This window comes from Phyllobates terribilis, unplaced genomic scaffold, assembly GCF_046119375.1.
Source record: "Phyllobates terribilis strain yellow unplaced genomic scaffold, ASM4611937v1 Scaffold_30__1_contigs__length_15301838, whole genome shotgun sequence".
In the NCBI taxonomy this organism is placed as follows: Eukaryota; Metazoa; Chordata; class Amphibia; order Anura; family Dendrobatidae; genus Phyllobates; species Phyllobates terribilis.
The window spans coordinates 13,359,624-13,380,905 of NW_027362790.1; the positions used below are offsets into that span (position 1 = coordinate 13,359,624).

Below are 21,282 nucleotides of genomic sequence, written 5' to 3' on the forward strand. Positions count from 1 at the left end.
GTTGTAATATATATGTAGGATTAATATCGTCTAATACATTTTATTTCTTCATCATTTTTTCACTCTTTTAGAAACAACTGTGTTGGCAGATGCTGACAGTAGAATCTGTGAGATCCCGGAGATCCAAGAATCTGACGGTGTAAGTATCATGGAGAGAGATGTCGGTGTATCACCAGATTATGGGGTGGGAATGACACCTCCAGTATTGTCCCCCATATAACCATGGGATGTCTCTATTCTAAGAGGAGATGACAGAAGGGAGACGTTTTTGCATCTGGAGCTTTTTTCCAGCAGCTTCTATATCTTTATATAATTTCTTATTCTTTTATAGAGCGTGATCAAATCATTGACCCCGTCAAGACAGCCGCATAAGAGCGACTATGGGACATCCAAACTGATCAGCAGTGGAAGTTTTGGGTGAGTTTTCTGTTGGCATAATCCACATTTCTCAAGGTTCCCAATGACAATGCTCCAGACTCTGTGCTCTGCCCTTCAGTGTTATCATAGGGAAATTATATGATCTGTAGGAAAACAAACTATTAAGGAAAGGGATTAAAATAGAATAATATATTACACCTGCCTGTCCTAGACCCTCATCTGTTCTTACACTGCCACCCCCATCAGAGCTTCCCGATCCTCCGCACCGGTCTGTTCTTTTCGGAATCCATTAGCGAACTGATAAGAGTAATTGGCAACACATGGTCAAGTGAGGGGGTGACACGAAATTTCATCAATGACATCTGCACCCCCCAACCTCCACCATGACCATGTGAGTCTACTCCCTGGTCTCAGCAATAAAGACTGGCACAGAGGACAAGTGGCTATAATGGGTTTCATTTTTTGTAACTCCTTCGCTCCCCTCCATTTATTATGTTGTTATGTCTTGGGGTATGCGGGAGCATAATTAACGTCATGTTATGGCAATTGGAGCACTTTTAATTTGGACCAACTTTTATTTGCACTGAATCGTATCTACTGGTCTAATGTAGTGAATCTGCCCAAGAATAATTTCAGTAGATTCTCTCACCTGTAATGTGACCTGGGTGAGGGCTCCGGCGGACGTGGCATTGTGGACACCTCCCATAGGTGATCTATGTAGTGATCTTTTATCAAATTCTAGACATGGATTTCCAGTGACGGACAGACTTCTAGCATTAAACATTAGTACAAAACATTATATAATGACTTCTATAGATGTTCTTGTAGTAAAGATTCATTCTAACCATTGATTCTCTTTCTCTCCAGTGCCGTCTACTTAGCGCACCATAAAGACTCACACCAGATCTTTGCTTTGAAGAAAATGTTCAAGCGAAACCTGAACACTCCAAAAAGAGTGGCATTGGCCTTTCTGGAGAGGGACATCCTAACATTCGCAGATTGTCCCTTCGTGGTCTCCATGCTCTGCTCCTTTCCAACAAAATCTCACCTGTGTATGGTCATGGAGTATGTAGGAGGTAGGACATGTATATTGTAGTATATTCAGCCCATGTCTGCTTACATCTTATCACTGCTCTTATAATTAGGATAATTAGGACAGTTACATCCTCACAGTGCATTTACTGTAGGTTTTCTATTACCAAGATGCCTGGAAATTCATTGATCTGTGTGCACCGGTGCTATGGTGCCAGTGAGTCAGATCGGGCCTGGCACCGCTCGGCACTGGGCCCCATTCCACCACCTGTCATCACAATTTCAGTGGTATTCACATTGTCAGAATATGAATACCGATGAAAACAATGGTGGATCAGGGAGCCAAAGGTTCCTAAATCCACCATTCAGCCTCCGCAGATGGGTCCGAGACTCCGTGTATTGCAGGTTCTTCGATGTCGCCACAATATTGCATCTGTAGTGTGGAGTCTCAGTACTTACACTGCACAGGTGGGGCTGGTGGGGGCCATAACACTGAGTGATGGGGCAGGTGGAGACCATATGCTGAGTAGTAGGGCTGGTTGGGGCCATAATACTGAGTGGTGAGGCTGGTGAGGGCGATAATTCTAAATGGTGAGGCTGGTGGGGGCCATAACACTAAGTAGTGGTGGGGGCCATAATACTGAGAGGTAGGGCTGGTGGGGGCTATAGTACTGAATGGTGGGGCTGGTGGGTGCCTTACTACTAAGTGGTGGGGCTGGTGGGGGCCATAACACTGAGTGGTGGGGCTAATAAGGGCCATAATTCTGAGTAGTGGGGTTGGTGAGAGCGATAATACTGAGTGTTGATACTGGTGGGGGCCATAATACTGAGAGGTGGGGCTGGTGGAGGTGGTAGTACTGAGTGGTGGGTGCCTTACTACTAAGTGGTGGGGCTGGTAGGGGCCGTAACAATGAGTGGTGGGGCTGGTGAGGGCCATAATACTGAGTGTTGAGGCTGGTGGGGGCCATAATACTGAGTAGTGGGGCTATTGTGTGCCTTACTACTAAGTGGAGGGACTGTTGGGGGCAATAACACTGAGTGGTGGGGCTGCTGAGGGCCATAATACTGAGTGGTGGGGCTGGTGAGAGCAATTATACTTAGTTGTTGGGCTGGTGGGGGCATAATACTGAGTTGTGAGATTGGTGGAAGCCATAATACTGAGAATTGAGGGTTGTGGGTACCATAATACTGAATGGTGTGCCGTGTGAGGGGCTATAGGGGACTGTGAATGCCGCTATATTGAGTTGGTGACTGTACATGCCCCTACACCCCCTGTGGGTCCTCATATTGAATGGTGTGCAGTGGGGGTCCTTATTCTGTGTGGGGATCCTAATTCTGTTTGATTGGTTTTGGGGGCCATCATACTGAGTGGGCAGTGGTGGAGACCATTATATTGTCTGAGGGGCTATGGGGGCCATTATATTAAGTAGGGGGGGCTGTGGGCGTCATTATACTGAGTAGGGGGCTGTGACTGGCCTCATACTGAGTGGGGACATTATAGACAGGTGCTACATTATATCTGTAAGGTGAAACTGGATTAAGATTTCACTGTGGGGATATCTAACTCAGTCTGTGGGTGGGGGCATTTTTGGGAGCATCATATGCTAAAATGGCTATAAAAGGTGTATTGCTGTTGAGAACATCGATTGACTTCAGTAAGGGTTTTTTTTGAAGGGGCGTGCAGTTAGAACTTTTGCTATGGGGCCCTGAGATTTCTCTGTCCGCCACTGTCTGTGTGATCTCCCTGTAAGTCCGCACTGAGCATGTCAGTATCTCCAGCTGTAGACGAGATGTGACATCACTTTATGTTATTAGTTACATGGACGACATTTCTCCATCGATTCAGACTAATATTATGTGCACTATACATTATATCTGTTTATATTCTCTCCTATCCCAATGTCTCCGCTCACTTCCCATTATACATCATGGTGATCTGCTGTATAAACCACACACTGGTCATATTTCCTTTCTTCTATAGGTGGTGACTGTGAGACCCTCCTAAGCACCAGGGGTCCTCTATCTGTCCCCTTGGCCCGCTTATACTTTGGAGAAGCGGTTCTTGCTGTGGAATACCTCCATAGCTACGGTGTGGTGCACAGAGACCTGAAGCCGGATAAGTAAGTGCCCCTCGTAGTATAATAAAGGGGGGAAGTTATCATTTATTATCATACGGTCTGTGAGGCTAAAACCATCTTCTCTTCCACAGCCTCCTGATTACATCTGCTGGACACATAAAAGTTACCGATTTTGGGATTTCAAAAGTTGGTGTCATGATACCAAAAACCAACACCTACAAGGAATTAGCGGAGGACATCACCAGGGAGTTCCTGGACCGTGAGGTGGGTAACACTTACAGGAATTTAGCTTGTTCTTTACAAATCTCCAAGGACCAAAGCAAAGAAAGACCTTAAATATAACTTTTAATAGATACATTTAAAAGCACCCATATCAATATATAAAGACAAAATCCATAAAATGTGGCGGCACCAGTATTCTCCGATCGGGGTGTATTTATCTCCCGCGTCTGTCCACTGACTCATTGTGGCTATCTCCTAATATGATCCCCTGATGAACCCCAAATTAGGAGGGGGAGAAACGTGTTGGGACAATTTACAGATAAGTCCTCTGGTTACTGCTGACTAAAATGCTTTTTTGGCAACTTTTTTTGTAATTCGCACACTGGATAATGCTCTGTCCCAACATTTGGACGTGTCCTGTGTAGATCAGTCCTGACTATAGATTAGCCAGGGGGATTTTGAGGTTGTCTATATGTACGGTCTGTCCTAGACTATTATCTTCATGCTCAATGTCATTATATAGGTGACTTGTTACTACTTTGGACATATTTATGTTCCTATATTTACCGTTAATTGAGCACACGTGCTTTTATAATATTGTTCTTGTTGCCCGTAATTGCCAGCACTAATGTACTTTATGTATCTATAATAGGCTTCTGAATGATGGTTTATATATCATACTGAATTGTGTATAGATTGGTGCATTTGATATCCTATCTGTACTAGTGGAACTACATTATATCAGCTTCCCTGTTTCCATATAATTGATACATTGAATATTGCCTTTTTTTCATTCAGCATGTTAGCAGCGACATGACTGTCTGCCTTTCATCATTATCTGTATATGTGTATGTCTGTCTAGGGGTGGATAGCGTCACGGAGGGAGTGCCGATGTGGAGGGGGGCGCCAAACCGATTAGCTAGGGTGTCAACCTCCACTGGCATGCGGGATCTCAGCCCATTTGGGATCTCTAGGGCAAGCCTGCATGTCAATTATCCTACGTTTATCCCACTACCCATATATTGTACATTTTATGCATTTTGTCTTCATATATTGATATGGGTGCTTTTAAATGTAGCTATTAAAGATTCTATTTTAAGGGGTTTTCTTTGTTTTGCTTTGGTATTTGGTTAACTAATATACCCCATCTGTTCACCTTGCCTTTGGCATATGTTTTTTTTTCTTTACAAATCTCTTCACACTATTGTGTCTTCTCTACATTCTTCATTTCTAGAGAACGTTTCCATTGATATTTTATCTTTTGTCATTGTGTTTTTATGGCGAGAACGTGTTATAATAACCATTTTATCATTTTCATCTTTATCTTCTGTTGTTTTCCAGTTATGTGGCACCCCATATTACATCGCCCCAGAGGTCATCCTCAAAGAAGGCTATGGAAGACCTGTTGACTGGTGGTCAATGGGGATAATCCTACATAAATTTCTCACGGGATCTGTACCATTTGATGGAGATTCTGTAGCTGAGCTTTATGACAGGATTGTCATTGGTAAGTGGAATGATCCGACCATTGCTTTGATCAGTTACATTGGTTTAGGTGTTTACTTTGCTTTAGCTTACAGTCCAGTAAAGAGATTTTATTTTCTGTATAACAGGCGACATAATTTGGGATTGTAATTCCGCTCCTACTCCCAATGCACAGAACCTGATTACTGAGCTGCTCAGAACAAATCCTGCAGATAGACTTGGGACAGGTAAGAGATATAATACTATTCATATTAGTATTAATATTCACCTATCACACTTATCACTCATGTCCTTGAGGATCAACACTTCTCTATCAGATTGTCCATTTCTAGTTCTCCACACTATGACTTTCAGTCTTCTTCCTTCATGTTGACTCAGTTATGTCATTAATTCAGATTAAGTTAAACTGTTCAGATGTGAAGCAATCTCTGACAATGTCCACATCACTTTTGTTTTGTTCTTTTTCCAGGAGGATCACTTGAGATCAAGAGTCATCCATTCCTGAGTGACTTAGATTTTAACAACCTTCTAAGTCAGAAGCCAGAGTACATTCCTCAGCTTGCCTCAGATGTGGACAACAGCTTATTTATCGGTAAGTAGAAGAAGACATCATCTAGACTAAGCGGCTGTTTGTCTTGTCTTCCATAAAATGTAATAATCAGTACCCACTAATATTGTGATAAATGACGCCTGTTTTATACTAACAACCTCTAATAATACTTCATTACTTTTGTAGATCACTCTGAAATAGACCATTCGGTCTCAGAGGATGAGGAGGGTACAAGTGAGAACAATGAGAACCTTGACTTCCAAAATTTTACATCATCTTCTGAAAGGCTTTCTAAAGTAAGTACCGTATGTGATCAATAAATCCAAAATATGTGAAACAAAAAAGACCTCTAAAAGTAAAAAAAAGTATTTCATATCTTGTTTTTGTCCATGTTTAGCTCTGTACCATCACTACCAGAACGATGAATGATGAGGACCAGAAGTCTCCTCCAGAGTGTACGCCAGCAACCAATACAAATATCTCAGAAATGTGAGTAGATTATGGGGTCATTAATGGGAGTTCCAGGCTGATATATATGCACAACACATAATATAGGACATAAATACCATAATATCAAATTCAGCCTCAATGATTAGCGGTCATTGTGCTTTTGGCTTCAGAAACCGTTGGTGATAATAGCCCATAATTGCAGCCATTCACGCGTATTCGAGCTGCCCATACTGTAGGAGAGATGTAGTATTACATGCCAGCCATTATTGCTAGTTGTTTTTCGCTCTGATCCATAGAAGGTAGATTGGAGCATAAAACCTTCCTCACTATGACAGTCATATGTCCTATTAGGCCCTCTAGTCAGTGTTCTGCTAGTGAGACCACCCCTTTTATTCTGCATTGACTTGTGATTTACATGTTTTTCTTAAATCATAGAATGGGAGAGTTGGAAGTTACCTCCTGGGTCTTCTGGTCCGACCCCCTGATTCTTCCTGACAGGCAGAAAGAATCGCTTTCTGAATCTGATAGCGACAATGCTATAAACAGCTTGCCCTCCTCGTCCCCATCATCAGGTATGTATGTACAGCATCAAAAGGTGAATGTTGACTTCAAGGCTCAAATATTTGGTTTTTCTGTATTAGGTCTCCTATGTTGTCCAGGTTTCATGGATCCCAATTATTTTTTCCATGGGCCCATACTGTATTTCTATTTCCTTAATTTTATCCAGGAATTGTTTTCATGGATTCTGTAAAATACGTTTTAGCATCCAGGAACTCACTTCAATATAAGAAGACATCGTCTCCTATAGTAGAATATCGCTCATTAGTGATGCACCACGTGGCGGCACACAGGGCGCTTACTGCTCCATATCAGTGATACATCTAATGCCCCTCAGATTAGGTCATGAACGGTATATAGGACTTATTCTGCCCTATAATAATGCAATGCCAGATTATCAGGACTATAGGGGACAGGACTAGAACAATTCTTCTATATACAGTACACAAAGCAGATCCTATAAGAATATTTCTTTACTGAGTTTTTTTTACTTTCTGATCAGAATTTACAACTGAAGAGGAAAGAAAATCTGAAATGAATCTGAGTATAGACCAACAAAACTCAGAAAATGGGAAAAAGGGGAAAAAGAGACGAGGTAAGTGTGAGAATCATCTCCATGTTGTGTGATGTTAGTGATGAGAATAAGTCATGGGGAGCAGATGTCATCTGTCAGTGATGGGATTGTCACATGTATGATGGCTGACAATGACCCCGGACATCTGTGTGATTAAGATTCCTCTGCTGTCCGGCCGGCCACACTGACCGCACAGTAGCATCATGTAATATGGAGTCCCATCACTTACATTGTATGTATTTCTCTTCTCTTAGGTTCCATCTTCCGCCGGATCTTATCATCCTGCCGGCGTGGACTATCCAGGGCAGCTCGTGCATTTGCATGCTGTCGCTGTTGCCCAAGTGTCATCTAAAAGACGGAAAAGCTCCGCATCTAGCGGAGTACAGCCGATCCACCATCACTGCTGGACCTGTAAAGAAGGACCTTCACCATCTACCTGTGGCCTTCTAACTGTAACACCTCTACCCGGACTTGTTTCGGTAACGCCTCTGTCACCAGGCTCCGCTCTATCCATACTGCTCGCCTGACTTGGCTTTTTTACTGATCACCTGGTATCTGATCCGGATTTCTTACTGACTATGATTTTGTCTACTGATTCTGTCCCTGATTTTGTTCATCCCTTATCCTTCTACCCTATCCCTAATAAAAAAAAAAAACAACTTCTATATTTATTGAGATTTTCTTATATCTATCAAACTTCACTCTGCATTCTGCTAAGCGATAAAAAATACATATTAACACTTCTGCTTTTAAAAGAATTTTAATTATATATATATATAGAGATCAGGGCTGGAATGGGATGAAAAATGAAAAAGCACGCCTGTCACACAAACCCCACCAGCCCACATACCACATCACCGCCCCCCTCATCCCATTGAGGCACAATGAAAAGTTCAGCACATTTTGCTTTCTTGTTCATGCCCCTCACCACTCCATTATAGGGGATGTTTATTAAGCCACGTGTGAATGGAGCTGCAATGCGAATGATCGACTACCGCTCCATTCACCCAGAGCTCTTCAGATCCCTGGTTCTCGGAAACAGTGGGGGTCCCGGCTGTTGGACCCCCAGCAATCAGAAAATTATTCCATATCCCAATGATAGAGGACAATTTCCAACCTTCAGATAACCCCTTTAAACAAGTTGTTCAGGATTAATTTTTATTTAACCATAGGATTGTAGACATAGAAAATAATAAACCCATCAGTACTGACCCTCCCCAAAGCCAATGCCACCTCTTCTTCAGCAGAACAGGAGAAGTGGTACTGTGCAGAGTATATATACAGAATAATACAGATAGTGAGAATTACACCCAGTATACAGGACAAGAGAAGTGGCACTGTGCAGTGTATATATACAGAATAATACAGATACTGAGAATTACACCCAGTATACAGGACAAGAGAAGTGGCACTGTGCAGTGTATATATACAGAATAATACAGATACTGAGAATTACACCCAGTATACAGGACAAGAGAAGTGGCACTGTGCAGTGTATATATACAGAATAATACAGATACTGAGAATTACACCCAGTATACAGGACAAGAGAAGTGGTACTGTGCAGTGTATATACACAGAATAATACAGATACTGAGAATTACACCCAGTATACAGGGCAGGAGAAGTGGTACTGTGCAGTGTATATATACAGAATAATACAGATACTGAGAATTACACCCAGTATACAGGGCAGGAGAAGTGGTACTGTGCAGTGTATATATACAGAATAATACAGATAGTGAGAATTACACCCAGTATACAGGACAAGAGAAGTGGCACTGTGCAGTGTATATATACAGAATAATACAGATACTAAGAATTACACCCAGTATACAGGACAAGAGAAGTGGTACTGTGCAGTGTATATATACAGAATAATACAGATACTGAGAATTACACCCAGTATACAGGACAAGAGAAGTAGTACTGTGCAGAGTATATATACAGAATAATACAGATAGTGAGAATGACACCCAGTATACAGGGCAGGAGAAGTGGTACTGTGCAGTGTATATATACAGAATAATACAGATAGTGAGAATGACACCCAGTATACAGGGCAGGAGAAGTGGTACTGTGCAGTGTATATATACAGAATAATACAGATAGTGAGAATGACACCCAGTATACAAGGCAGGAGAAGTGGTACTGTGCAGTGTATATATACAGAATAATACAGATACTGAGAATGACACCCAGTATACAGGACAGGAGAAGTGGTACTGTGCAGTGTATATATACAGAATAATACAGATACTGAGAATTACACCCAGTGTAATATACAGAATAATACAGATAGTGAGAATTACACCCAGTATACAGGACAAGAGAAGTGGTACTGTGCAGTGTATATATACAGAATAATACAGATACTGAGAATTACACCCAGTGTAATATACAGAATAATACAGATACTGAGAATTACACCCAGTATACAGGACAAGAGAAGTGGCACTGTGCAGTGTATATATACAGAATAATACAGATACTGAGAATGACACCCAGTATACAGGACAAGAGAAGTGGCACTGTGCAGTGTATATATACAGAATAATACAGATACTGAGAATTACACCCAGTGTAATATACAGAATAATACAGATACTGAGAATTACACCCAGTATACAGGACAAGAGAAGTGGTACTGTGCAGTGTATATATACAGAATAATACAGATACTGAGAATGACACCCAGTATAATATACAGAATAATACAGATTGTAAGGCAGCGCTAGTCATCATACTGGGGGTTACTCGCTTCGCTGCGTCAATCAATGCACATGTGCAAATGTGGCACCCCAGGGGTCTGGTTTCCACAGTAACAGCAATGTTGTGTCTGAGAGCAGGTGGGAGGTTTCTTGGTCAGGAATCCTATGCATGCCACACCTCCTGCCCAGTCCTGGGAGGGGAAGGACTTCCCCTATATAAACCTAGGGCTGAGGCAGGGTTAGTGAGTAGAGAAGAAGTAGAGACAGAGAAGAGAAGCAGATATAGGAAAGAACATCAGGAGCTCTGTGGGAGCAGTGCTACAAGGAGTCAGGGGCTGGCAGCTGCAGAGCTCGCCCTGACTGAGAAGCTATCACCGGACCCGGAGTCCGAGGCTGTGGGGACTAACTCCTATCCAGCAGCAGAAACCGACCGGCAGGGGATTTCAGGTCCTCTGGCCAAGAAACCCGAAGGCACGGTCACACGCGTGGGACCAGCACCGCCGTCGTGGAGCGGAAGCTACTAGAAGGCCCCGAGTCACCGGCCATACGGGTGAGCACCACACGGTACACTCAGGGACGTGGGCTACTTATACCCGCCTCTAGCGTGGTAGCCAGAAGAGTACAGTTAGTTTGGGAGGCCTACAACTCCGCCTGGCCAGGGGAGATCCCATCTGCTCAAGGACTGACCAGGCCCCAATCGCTAGCAGTACTCCGGGAGGGTCTATCTTTGTCACCAGTAAAGACCCTGAACTACACCGTACCGTCTCCGAGTGGTTCCTGCTACCCCCATCATCCACGTCGGCTGCCCTGAGGCCATACCCCTCCCGTTGGGGGTGATACTATCACGCTGCACAATCCTACCACCGGCCTCAGCGGTCTGCCCTGCAGCGGCAGCTCCTTCGCTGCATTCAACGGGTGGCGTAGTCGTACAACATCTACCGCTAATACAGCGCCACTTAGTCTGACTCCCTGGGCACGGACCGGGTCACCGCCACGAGACTACAACCCTCAACAGATCCGGCTCCGGGTAAGCTCCCGCGTGCGCAACGCTGCGCGACACAGGCCCAGGGGTGTGTCAACTTTTGGCGTAGTCGGCAGGATCTCGTGCCCGCAACCACCGGGTACAGCGTGCCTGAAAAAGACTGTTCAAACTTACCTGTGGTGAAGATTCCCGCCATCCGGCGCCATCTTCCGCTTCCTTCCCGCCATCGGTGGAGTTTTCCCGCCATTCGGCGCCATCTTCGGCCTACTTCCCGCCAGCCGTGGAGTTTTCCCGCCATTGGACGCCATCTTGAGGACGCCGCGCGGGAAGAAGAGGGGCGTGGACTCCGAAAGCGCGCGAGAACTGAAGCCCCGCCTCACGTCCGGACGTTGCGTAAGGTCCTGGAAGGAGCCCAGCAGACGCCGACGTCACAGGAGCGCGACGGAAGGTCCTCAACCCTGACGATCCACTGCGGAGCCGCGGCCTACGGAAGAGGATCATCGCAAGGTAGGCCACGGTCCACTAGGGGGGAGAAGGATGTCGGATACGGAGGAGAGCTTCACCGCTTCAACCCCCGCCAGCGCCACCGCTGTTACGGTCATGCCTTTCACCATGCCCTATATCCCGGGGGCAGCCTGGCTACCCCAGTACTCAGGGGAGTCACATACCCTGCATGACTTTAGAGAAAAGCTGGATAGCCTCTTCCAGGTGTATCCCCTCACAGAGGAGCAAAAAGTGAGCATCCTGGTGGCCCAATTAACCGGGGCAGCCCAAAGGGAGGTAAAGTCCTGGCCACCTGGGAGGAGGACTGTCGCAGAGATACTGACCCGGCTGAGGGACACCTTTGATACCCGCACCTCAGCCGAGATCAAGCTTAGATTCTATGGGTGCAAACAGCGGGCACATGAGAGTATAAGGGACTATGCCCTGAACCTACAAGAGGCCCTGAGAGCCATTAAGCAGACCGACCCTGACGGCGTGGGAGACGAGGACAGGCTGTTGACTGAACAATTTATAGAGGGTTTATATTGCAATGCCCACCGAACCCAGTTGCGGGCAATGGCCTTACAGGACCCTCATCTGGGATTTGCACAGTTCAAGGACAGAGCCATCCGGGTGCTCCGAGAACCAGCACCAGGTGGCGTTGTGACCCACAGACGCCCCACTACCACTTACCACCAGGAGGCGGCGCCCTTGTCGGCAGGGCCTGTGGGAGCTGATGCGCAGGCTTTGAACAATGACCCGGCTCCAGACCTGCACCATCAGGTCCAAGAGCTAGCTAAAAGCGTTGCTGCGCTAACCCGAACTGTGCAGTCTTTACAGGTTTCCACTCCAGGGAAGATCCAGCTGGCATCCGGACCGGAGGACATCCCGTGGCGTCGACCAAGGAGGACCCCACCGGCCAGAGGAAGACCCAGCGACCGATACAACGAGGACGGACAACCCATCTGCCGCCGCTGCAATCAACCCGGACATATGGCAAGGTACTGTCCTTTAAACTGGCACAACCTGGGGTAGAGGGCCAACCCCCAGGAAAAAGATCATCAGGTCCATCGAACTGGCGCGACAGATATGTGGGAGGACGTCCAGTCTTGCCTGTGGTACTGGATGGCATCCCTATGGGTGCCCTATTGGACACCGGGTCACAGGTCACCACTATCCCGTACGTGCTCTTCAAGCAGTACTGGAATGACTCGGATATCACCCGCTACCCTGACGACGACTTGAGTATCATCGCCAGCAATGGTCAGCCCGTGCCACAGATTGGATTTAAAGAGGTGACCATTAAAATCGGTAGAGTCGAACTGGCAGCACAGGGACTGATCATTGTAGACATTGACAAACACGAGAGTCACCCAAAGATAACTCTAGGAACTAATGTAATTGAAAATTGTCTTGCAGAGGTGATTTTCCTTTTACAACAGGTTGCCAAGAACGCCAGCTCCGGCCAGCAGCGAGTGCTCCAGAAAGAGATCCGGGCACTGATGCGACGGCAACAGATAGAACTCTCCGGTGGTGAGATTGGTAGCATAAGAATGTGTGACCCTTTCCCTATTGCCATGCCCCCAAAAAGTGAAATGATGATTTGGTGCCGGGCAGCTATTGGTCTGAGAGGTAGAGATTACCAGGCAATGGTAGAACCAGTTTACTCAGACAGTAGGCCCACCATTTTGACAGCACGGGGGGTGGTCAATGTACGCCATGGGAGGGTGCCCGTTCGCATAATAAATATCGGGAAGAGGGAAGTGTACCTGCCCCGGTATGCCACGCTAGCCAAATTGTATACCATCAATCAAAATTCCATACAGTCCGTAGAACCCTTGCCTCCATCTTCCCCGGAGGAAGGTAACGGCTCTAAGGAAACAATGGAGGACTGGTGTCAGCAACTACATTTGGGTACTGACTCCACTCCCTCACACCAGAAACAGGGAGTCTATCGGGTGGTTCAAGAGTACGAGAGAGTGTTTAGTAAACACCCGTTAGACTTCGGGCGAGTCAAGGGGGTAGAACACCACATCCCCACGGGAGACCATCTTCCCATAAAAGAGAGGTATCGACCCGTACCCCCTGCACACTACCAACACGCCAAGGGGATGCTTAGGGACATGAAGGAGGCTGGGGTGATCAGGGATAGCTGTAGCCCCTGGGCAGCTCCACTAGTCTTAGTCAAAAAGAAAGACAACACCATGAGGATGTGTGTAGATTACCGGAAAATTAACCGTATCACACACAAGGATGCGTACCCCTTACCAAGGATAGAGGAGTCTTTGGCTGCTTTAAGATCTGCTAACTTCTTCTCTACCTTGGATCTCACTAGCGGGTACTGGCAGGTTCCTGTAGCAGAGGCGGACCGGGAGAAGACCGCATTCACCACCCCGATGGGACTTAGCGAGTTTACCTGCATGCCGTTCGGACTCTGCAACGCACCGGGAACCTTCCAACGATTAATGGAGTGCTGTCTGGGCCACAGAAACTTCGAGACGGTCCTGTTGTACCTGGACGATGTCATTGTATATTCCAAGACTTATGAGGACCACCTGAAACACCTGGCGGAAGTGTTCGAAGCTCTGGCAAGCTACGGCTTAAAGGTAAAACCCTCCAAGTGTCACCTCTTGAAACCAAAGGTGCAGTACCTGGGACACGTGGTGAGCGCTGACGGAGTGGCTCCCGACCCTGATAAGATCACCGCAATTAAGGAATGGCCAAGTCCCTCCAGTGTAAAGGAAGTGCGGCAGTTCCTCGGGTTGGTAGGCTATTACCGCAGATTCATCCCCAGTTTCACCAAAAAGGCAGCTCCTATGCAGGACCTCCTGATAGGCCAGTCCTGGAAGGCCAAGAACCAGAAGCCGCACTTCAAATGGGAGAAGTTAGAAGAAGAGTCCTTCCGCCAGCTGAAGATGGCCCTCACGGGGGATGAAATCCTGGCGTACCTTGATTACAGCCTGCCCTTTATCCTCTACACCAACGCAAGTAACATCGGGTTAGGAGCCGTACTGTCCCAGATCCAGCAGGGGAAAGAACGAGTAATCGCTTACGCTAGCCGAAAACTGCGACCCAGCGAAAGAAACCCTGAGAATTACAGCTCATTTAAGCTAGAGTTCCTGGCAGTGGTGTGGGCAGTCACCGAACGCTTTAAGCACTACCTCGCTTCTTCCCGGTTCACCGTGTACACGGATAACAACCCGTTGACACACCTGGACACGGCAAGACTCGGTGCCCTAGAGCAGAGATGGATGGCCCGTCTGTCCAACTACGAGTTCACAATCAAATACCGGGCAGGACGCTCCAATACCAACGCGGACGCCCTGTCCAGGATGCCAAACCTACCGGACGTAGGAGAAGATCCAGAGGGACTGGAAGAAGTCGAACTCCCCGCGTTCCACCGTCATGGGACTATCCAGTATTCCCATCGGGTAAGGAGTAAGCAAGCCGCTACGTTTAACCCCTTGCCTCACTACAACTGGGAGGAAACGCAAGACAGTGACCCTGCCGTCCGGCTGGTAAAGGAGATGCTGACTCGGCCAGAGGCTCGCCTTGACCCAGATGCTCCGGAGGAAGCCAAGCAACTGTGGGCTGAGAAGAGTCGACTGTTCCTTTACAAGGGGAAGTTGTGCCGCAGAATGGTTAACTCCCGGACGCATGAACTAATCTGGCAAGTAGTGGTGCCACGGAGAGACGCAGCCATGGTGATGGAGGCATACCACGACGGGGCTGGACACTTCGGATGGAAGAAGCTGGAGTTCCTGCTGCGTGGGCGGTTCCACTGGGTAGGCATGAGGGGAACCATCGAGAGGTGGTGCAGAGACTGTGGCCCGTGCAACCTAAGAAGGAAGGACCGTGCCAGCCAGAAGACTCCCCTGCAGTCCATCGTCACCCGGCAGCCGTTAGAACTGGTAGCCTTGGATCATGTAAAACTGACCCCAAGCAGAAGTGGCTACGTCTACGCGTTAACCATTGTGGATCATTACTCCCGGTTCTTGGTTGTCGTCCCCGTTAAGGACTTAACGGCTCAAACAGCAGCTAGAGCCTTCCAGCAGCACTTCTGCCGTCCACACGGGTACCCGGACCAAGTGCTGACGGACCAGGGACCTGCCTTTGAAGCGGAGGTCTTCCAGGAATTCTGCAATCTGTATGGCTGCCGGAAGATAAGGACGACACCCTATCATCCGCAAACTAATGGACTTTGTGAGAAAATGAACCAGGTGGTAATGGATCTCCTGAAAACGTTGCCCCTGGAAGAGCGCAGTCTGTGGCCTGAGAAGCTGCCCGATCTAGTGGACCTATACAACCACATCCCGGTAGGTTCCACCAACTGTACCCCGGCTTACCTAATGAGGGCGAGACCTGGTAAGTTACCTGTTGACCTGGAAATGGGAGTCCTGACACCCGAGGACACTTCACCAGAAGCAGACTGGGACACAGAGAGGCAGCAGCAGTACCGGAAAGTACAGGAGAGCGTGGAGCAAAGTCTCTGTCAGGCTAGGGAAAGACAAGAGAAAACTTACAACCAGTATGCTCCCGCTGTTCCCCTGGTACCCGGAGAGCAGGTCTTGAAGAGGAAAAGACGGCTCCACAAGTTGGACGACCAGTGGGAGAAGGACCCGTACACCGTACTGCCCTCAAGCCACGAGAACCCGAAAGTCTGTACCATCAGTAAAGACGGAGGGGAGACCATAGCCATTGTATCCCGGGATCACCTGAAGAAGTGTCCTGAACAGCTACGGAACCCTGAAGAGGAACAAGAAGACCATCGACCCGTAGAGGAAAGGGAAGATATGGTTAGTACTGTGCTCGGAGACTTCCCTCGGTCCTGGACTCAAGTCAATGGTGCAGTTGTGGTACCCGTCCTCACGTTCCTCCAACCAGCATCCCAAGTGCCTACGGAGCAACAGGTAGGGCTGGAAGAGCAGCCGGTCCAGGAGGCAGAAGACTCCACACAAGCAGAACAGGAGGATCAACCCTCTGCTTATAGTGAGCCTGCCGTACCCCTAGTGAGCCAAAGAGCCGGTAGACAGCTGCCCAGTTTACCCTTGACAGCTCCTACACCCTGTAGTTCAGGGCTAGACAGTCAGCTCCGTAGGTCCACTAGGGCCAATAGAGGCCAGTTACCCGCACGTTGGAGGATTTGAAGTGTATAAATTGTTTTATTTGTGGTTACCTGTTTTTCTTGTTGCTTGTGTATAATTATGTGTTTCTAGTTATTTATAGGAGTCCTTGGTGGATTTACCGGGAATCCTTGTACATGGTTGGAGCGAAACCTAGGAATGGACTAAAGACTGTTAAGGACTCGGGGCAGGACAGACCCCTACCTGGTTACGTCTCCCTGTTTTGGTGAAATGGACACCTTGCTTTTCTTCAAAAACTGCACCCGGTTGCGGACACGCCGTGACCATCTTTATATGTTTTTCTTATTGTACTATTATTGTTTATACCTTGTTATGTTTAAAAATATGTTTAGTCCCGGACTACTAAATTTCACTAGGGGGGAATGTGGCACCCCAGGGGTCTGGTTTCCACAGTAACAGCAATGTTGTGTCTGAGAGCAGGTGGGAGGTTTCTTGGTCAGGAATCCTATGCATGCCACACCTCCTGCCCAGTCCTGGGAGGGGAAGGACTTCCCCTATATAAACCTAGGGCTGAGGCAGGGTTAGTGAGTAGAGAATAAGTAGAGACAGAGAAGAGAAGCAGATATAGGAAAAGAACATCAGGAGCTCTTTGGGCGCAGTGCTACAAGGAGTCAGGGGCTGGCAGCTGCAGAGTTCGCCCTGACTGAGAAGCTATCACCGGACCCGGAGACCGAGGCTGTGGGGATTAACTCCTATCCAGCAGCAGAAACCGACCGGCAGGGGATTTCAGGTCCTCTGGCCAAGAAACCCGAAGGCACGGTCACACGCGTGGGACCAGCACCGCCGTCGTGGAGCGGAAGCTACTAGAAGGCCCCGAGTCACCGGCCATACGGGTGAGCACCACACGGTACACTCAGGGACGTGGGCTACTTATACCCGCCTCTAGCAAGGTAGCCAGAAGAGTACAGTTAGTTTGGGAGGCCTACAACTCCGCCTAGCCAGGGGAGATCCCATCTGCTCAAGGACTGACCAGGCCCCAATCGCTAGCAGTACTCCGGGAGGGTCTATCTTTGTCACCAGTAAAGACCCTGAACTACACCGTACCGTCTCCGAGTGGTTCCTGCTACCCCCATCATCCACGTCGGCTGCCCTGAGGCCATACCCCTCCCGTTGGGGGTGATACTATCACGCTGCACAATCCTACTACCGGCCTCAGCGGTCTGCCCTGCAGCGGCAGCTCCTTCGCTGCATTCAACGGGTGGCGTAGTCGTACAACATCTACCGCTAATACAGCGCCACTTAGTCTGACTCCCTGGGCACGGACCGGGTCACCGCCACGAGACTACAACCCTCAACAGATCCGGCTCCGGGTAAGCTCCCGCGTGCGCAACGCTGCGCGACACAGGCCCAGGGGTGCGTCACAATGTCTTTACGTTTTTCTCACAATGTTGCAGTTTATTACATCATAAGCCACAGTTCACCAGGTCCAACTCCGTGGCACGCCGACACACATATCTACAACATTCATGAGACAAGTGGCACACAGGCCCACTTGCTCCAGGTTACAGCCTACGGCAAGGTAATAAATTATCAATGACCATAACACAGTCCATGTAACAAAGTGTATTACCTTTGCCGGGTTTAGTTGCTGCAGTCCATTTTAATCCGCCACCACTGTGGCTTTGTGGCTTCCCAGGTAGGGGTCTCCAGCCGTCATTCCCTCAAAGGCCACTGACATCCACACAGGATCCAGGCTCTGCCTTTCAGGACTCTTCCTCAATAATCCGCCACCACTGTGGCTTTGCGGCTTCCCAGGTAGGGGTCTCCAGCCGTCGTTCCCTCAAAGGCCACTGACATCCACACAGGATCCAGGCTCGACCTTTCAGGTACCAGGTTTCACTCCAAAGCCGCTGCCTTCCAAGGCCACTAGCATCCGCACAGGATCCAGTCTTTGCCTTTCAGGCTGCCAGGCTTCACTCGGCCTCACTAGGCCTCTCACAAATGGTGTCCCACACACACGGAGCACAGGCCTCACGCCTCACACCGAACACACCTGTCTCCAATTACCGGGGTTTATATATCCTGTGCACACATACACCCATACTGACAGGACCTTGCTGATGTCACAGTCATGTGATCAGTCAGCTGTGTGTATAGGTCCTGTGTGCTGTCCCAGTCATGTGTACAGACCTTTACTGTGCATACAGGACCTGTGTGATGTCACAGTCATGTGACCAGTCAGTTAAAGGGGAAGGTACATGGTCAGGTAAAACACATCCTGGACCATTTACAGTAATGCTAGCAAGCTGCTGCATTACAAGATACTGAGAATTACACCCAGTATACAGGACAAGAGAAGTGGTACTGTGCAGTGTATATATACAGAATAATACAGATACTGAGAATGACACCCAGTATACAGGACAAGAGAAGTGGCACTGTGCAGTGTATATATACAGAATAATACAGATACTGAGAATTACACCCAGTATACAGGACAAGAGAAGTAGTACTGTGCAGAGTATATATACAGAATAATACAGATACTGAGAATGACACCCAGTATACAGGACAAGAGAAGTGGCACTGTGCAGTGTATATATACAGAATAATACAGATACTGAGAATGACACCCAGTATACAGGACAAGAGAAGTGGCACTGTGCAGTGTATATATACAGAATAATACAGATACTGAGAATTACACCCAGTATACAGGACAAGAGAAGTAGTACTGTGCAGAGTATATATACAGAATAATACAGATACTGAGAATGACACCCAGTATACAGGACAAGAGAAGTGGTACTGTGCAGTGTATATATACAGAATAATACAGATACTGAGAATTACACCCAGCATACAGGACAAGAGAAGTAGTACTGTGCAGAGTATATATACAGAATAATACAGATACTGAGAATGACACCCAGTATACAGGACAAGAGAAGTGGCACTGTGCAGTGTATATATACAGAATAATACAGATACTGAGAATGACACCCAGTATACAGGACAGGAGAAGTAGTACTGTGCAGAGTATATATACAGAATAATACAGATACTGAGAATTACACCCAGTATACAGGACAGGAGAAGTGGTACTGTGCAGTGTATATATACAGAATAATACAGATACTGAGAATGACACCCAGTATACAGGACAGGAGAAGTAGTACTGTGCAGAGTATATATACAGAATAATACAGATACTGAGAATTACACCCAGTATACAGGACAGGAGAAGTGGTACTGTGCAGTGTATATATACAGAATAATACAGATACTGAGAATGACACCCAGTATACAGGACAGGAGAAGTGGTACTGTGCAGTGTATATATACAGAATAATACAGATACTGAGAATGACACCCAGTATACAGGACAGGAGAAGTGGTACTGTGCAGTGTATATATACAGAATAATACAGATACTGAGAATTACACCCAGTATACAGGACAGGAGAAGTGGTACTGTGCAGTGTATATATACAGAATAATACAGATACTGAGAATTACACCCAGTATACAGGACAAGAGAAGTAGTACTATGCAGAGTATATATACAGAATAATACAGATACTGAGAATGACACCCAGTATAATATACAGAATAATACAGATACTGAGAATTACACCCAGTATACAGGACAAGAGAAGTGGTACTGTGCAGTGTATATATACAGAATAATACAGATACTGAGAATTACATCCACTATACAGGACAAGAGAAGTGGTACTGTGCAGTGTATATATACAGAATAATACAGATACTGAGAATTACACCCAGTATACAGGACAAGAGAAGTAGTACTGTGCAGAGTATATATACAGAATAATACAGATACTGAGAATGACACCCAGTATACAGGACAAGAGAAGTGGCACTGTGCAGTGTATATATACAGAATAATACAGATACTGAGAATGACACCCAGTATACAGGACAAGAGAAGTGGCACTGTGCAGTGTATATATACAGAATAATACAGATACTGAGAATTACACCCAGTATACAGGACAAGAGAAGTAGTACTGTGCAGAGTATATATACAGAATAATACAGATACTGAGAATGACACCCAGTATACAGGACAAGAGAAGTGGTACTGTGCAGTGTATATATACAGAATAATACAAATACTGAGAATTACACCCAGCATACAGGACAAGAGAAGTAGTACTGTGCAGAGTATATATACAGAATAATACAGATACTGAGAATGACACCCAGTATACAGGACAAGAGAAGTGGCACTGTGCAGTGTATATATACAGAATAATACAGATACTGAGAATGACACCCAGTATACAGGACAGGAGAAGTAGTACTGTGCAGAGTATATATACAGAATAATACAGATACTGAGAATTACACCCAGTATACAGGACAGGAAAAGTGGTACTGTGCAGTGTATATATACAGAATAATACAGATACTGAGAATGACACCCAGTATACAGGACAGGAGAAGTGGTACTGTGCAGTGTATATATACAGAATAATACAGATACTGAGAATGACACCCAGTATACAGGACAGGAGAAGTGGTACTGTGCAGTGTATATATACAGAATAATACAGATACTGAGAATGACACCCAGTATACAGGACAGGAGAAGTGGTACTGTGCAGTGTATATATACAGAATAATACAGATACTGAGAATGACACCCAGTATACAGGACAAGAGAAG

At 46.7% G+C, this 21,282-nt stretch overlaps 1 protein-coding gene across 1 annotated transcript in view; it reads left to right on the forward strand.

The window, feature by feature from the left end:
* Positions 1–1,581: 1,581 nt before the first annotated feature.
* Positions 1,582–21,282, forward strand: part of LOC141178799 (microtubule-associated serine/threonine-protein kinase 3-like) — a 41,832-nt gene continuing 22,131 nt past the window's right edge. Inside the window, exons 1-10 of the mRNA XM_073660637.1 lie at positions 1,582–1,627; positions 3,392–3,530; positions 3,620–3,752; positions 5,052–5,217; positions 5,324–5,422; positions 5,665–5,787; positions 5,932–6,041; positions 6,143–6,234; positions 6,631–6,767; positions 7,256–7,348. Coding sequence (XP_073516738.1) covers positions 1,582–1,627; positions 3,392–3,530; positions 3,620–3,752; positions 5,052–5,217; positions 5,324–5,422; positions 5,665–5,787; positions 5,932–6,041; positions 6,143–6,234; positions 6,631–6,767; positions 7,256–7,348 — 1,138 coding nt within the window. The remainder of the gene's footprint in view (positions 1,628–3,391; positions 3,531–3,619; positions 3,753–5,051; positions 5,218–5,323; positions 5,423–5,664; positions 5,788–5,931; positions 6,042–6,142; positions 6,235–6,630; positions 6,768–7,255; positions 7,349–21,282) is intronic.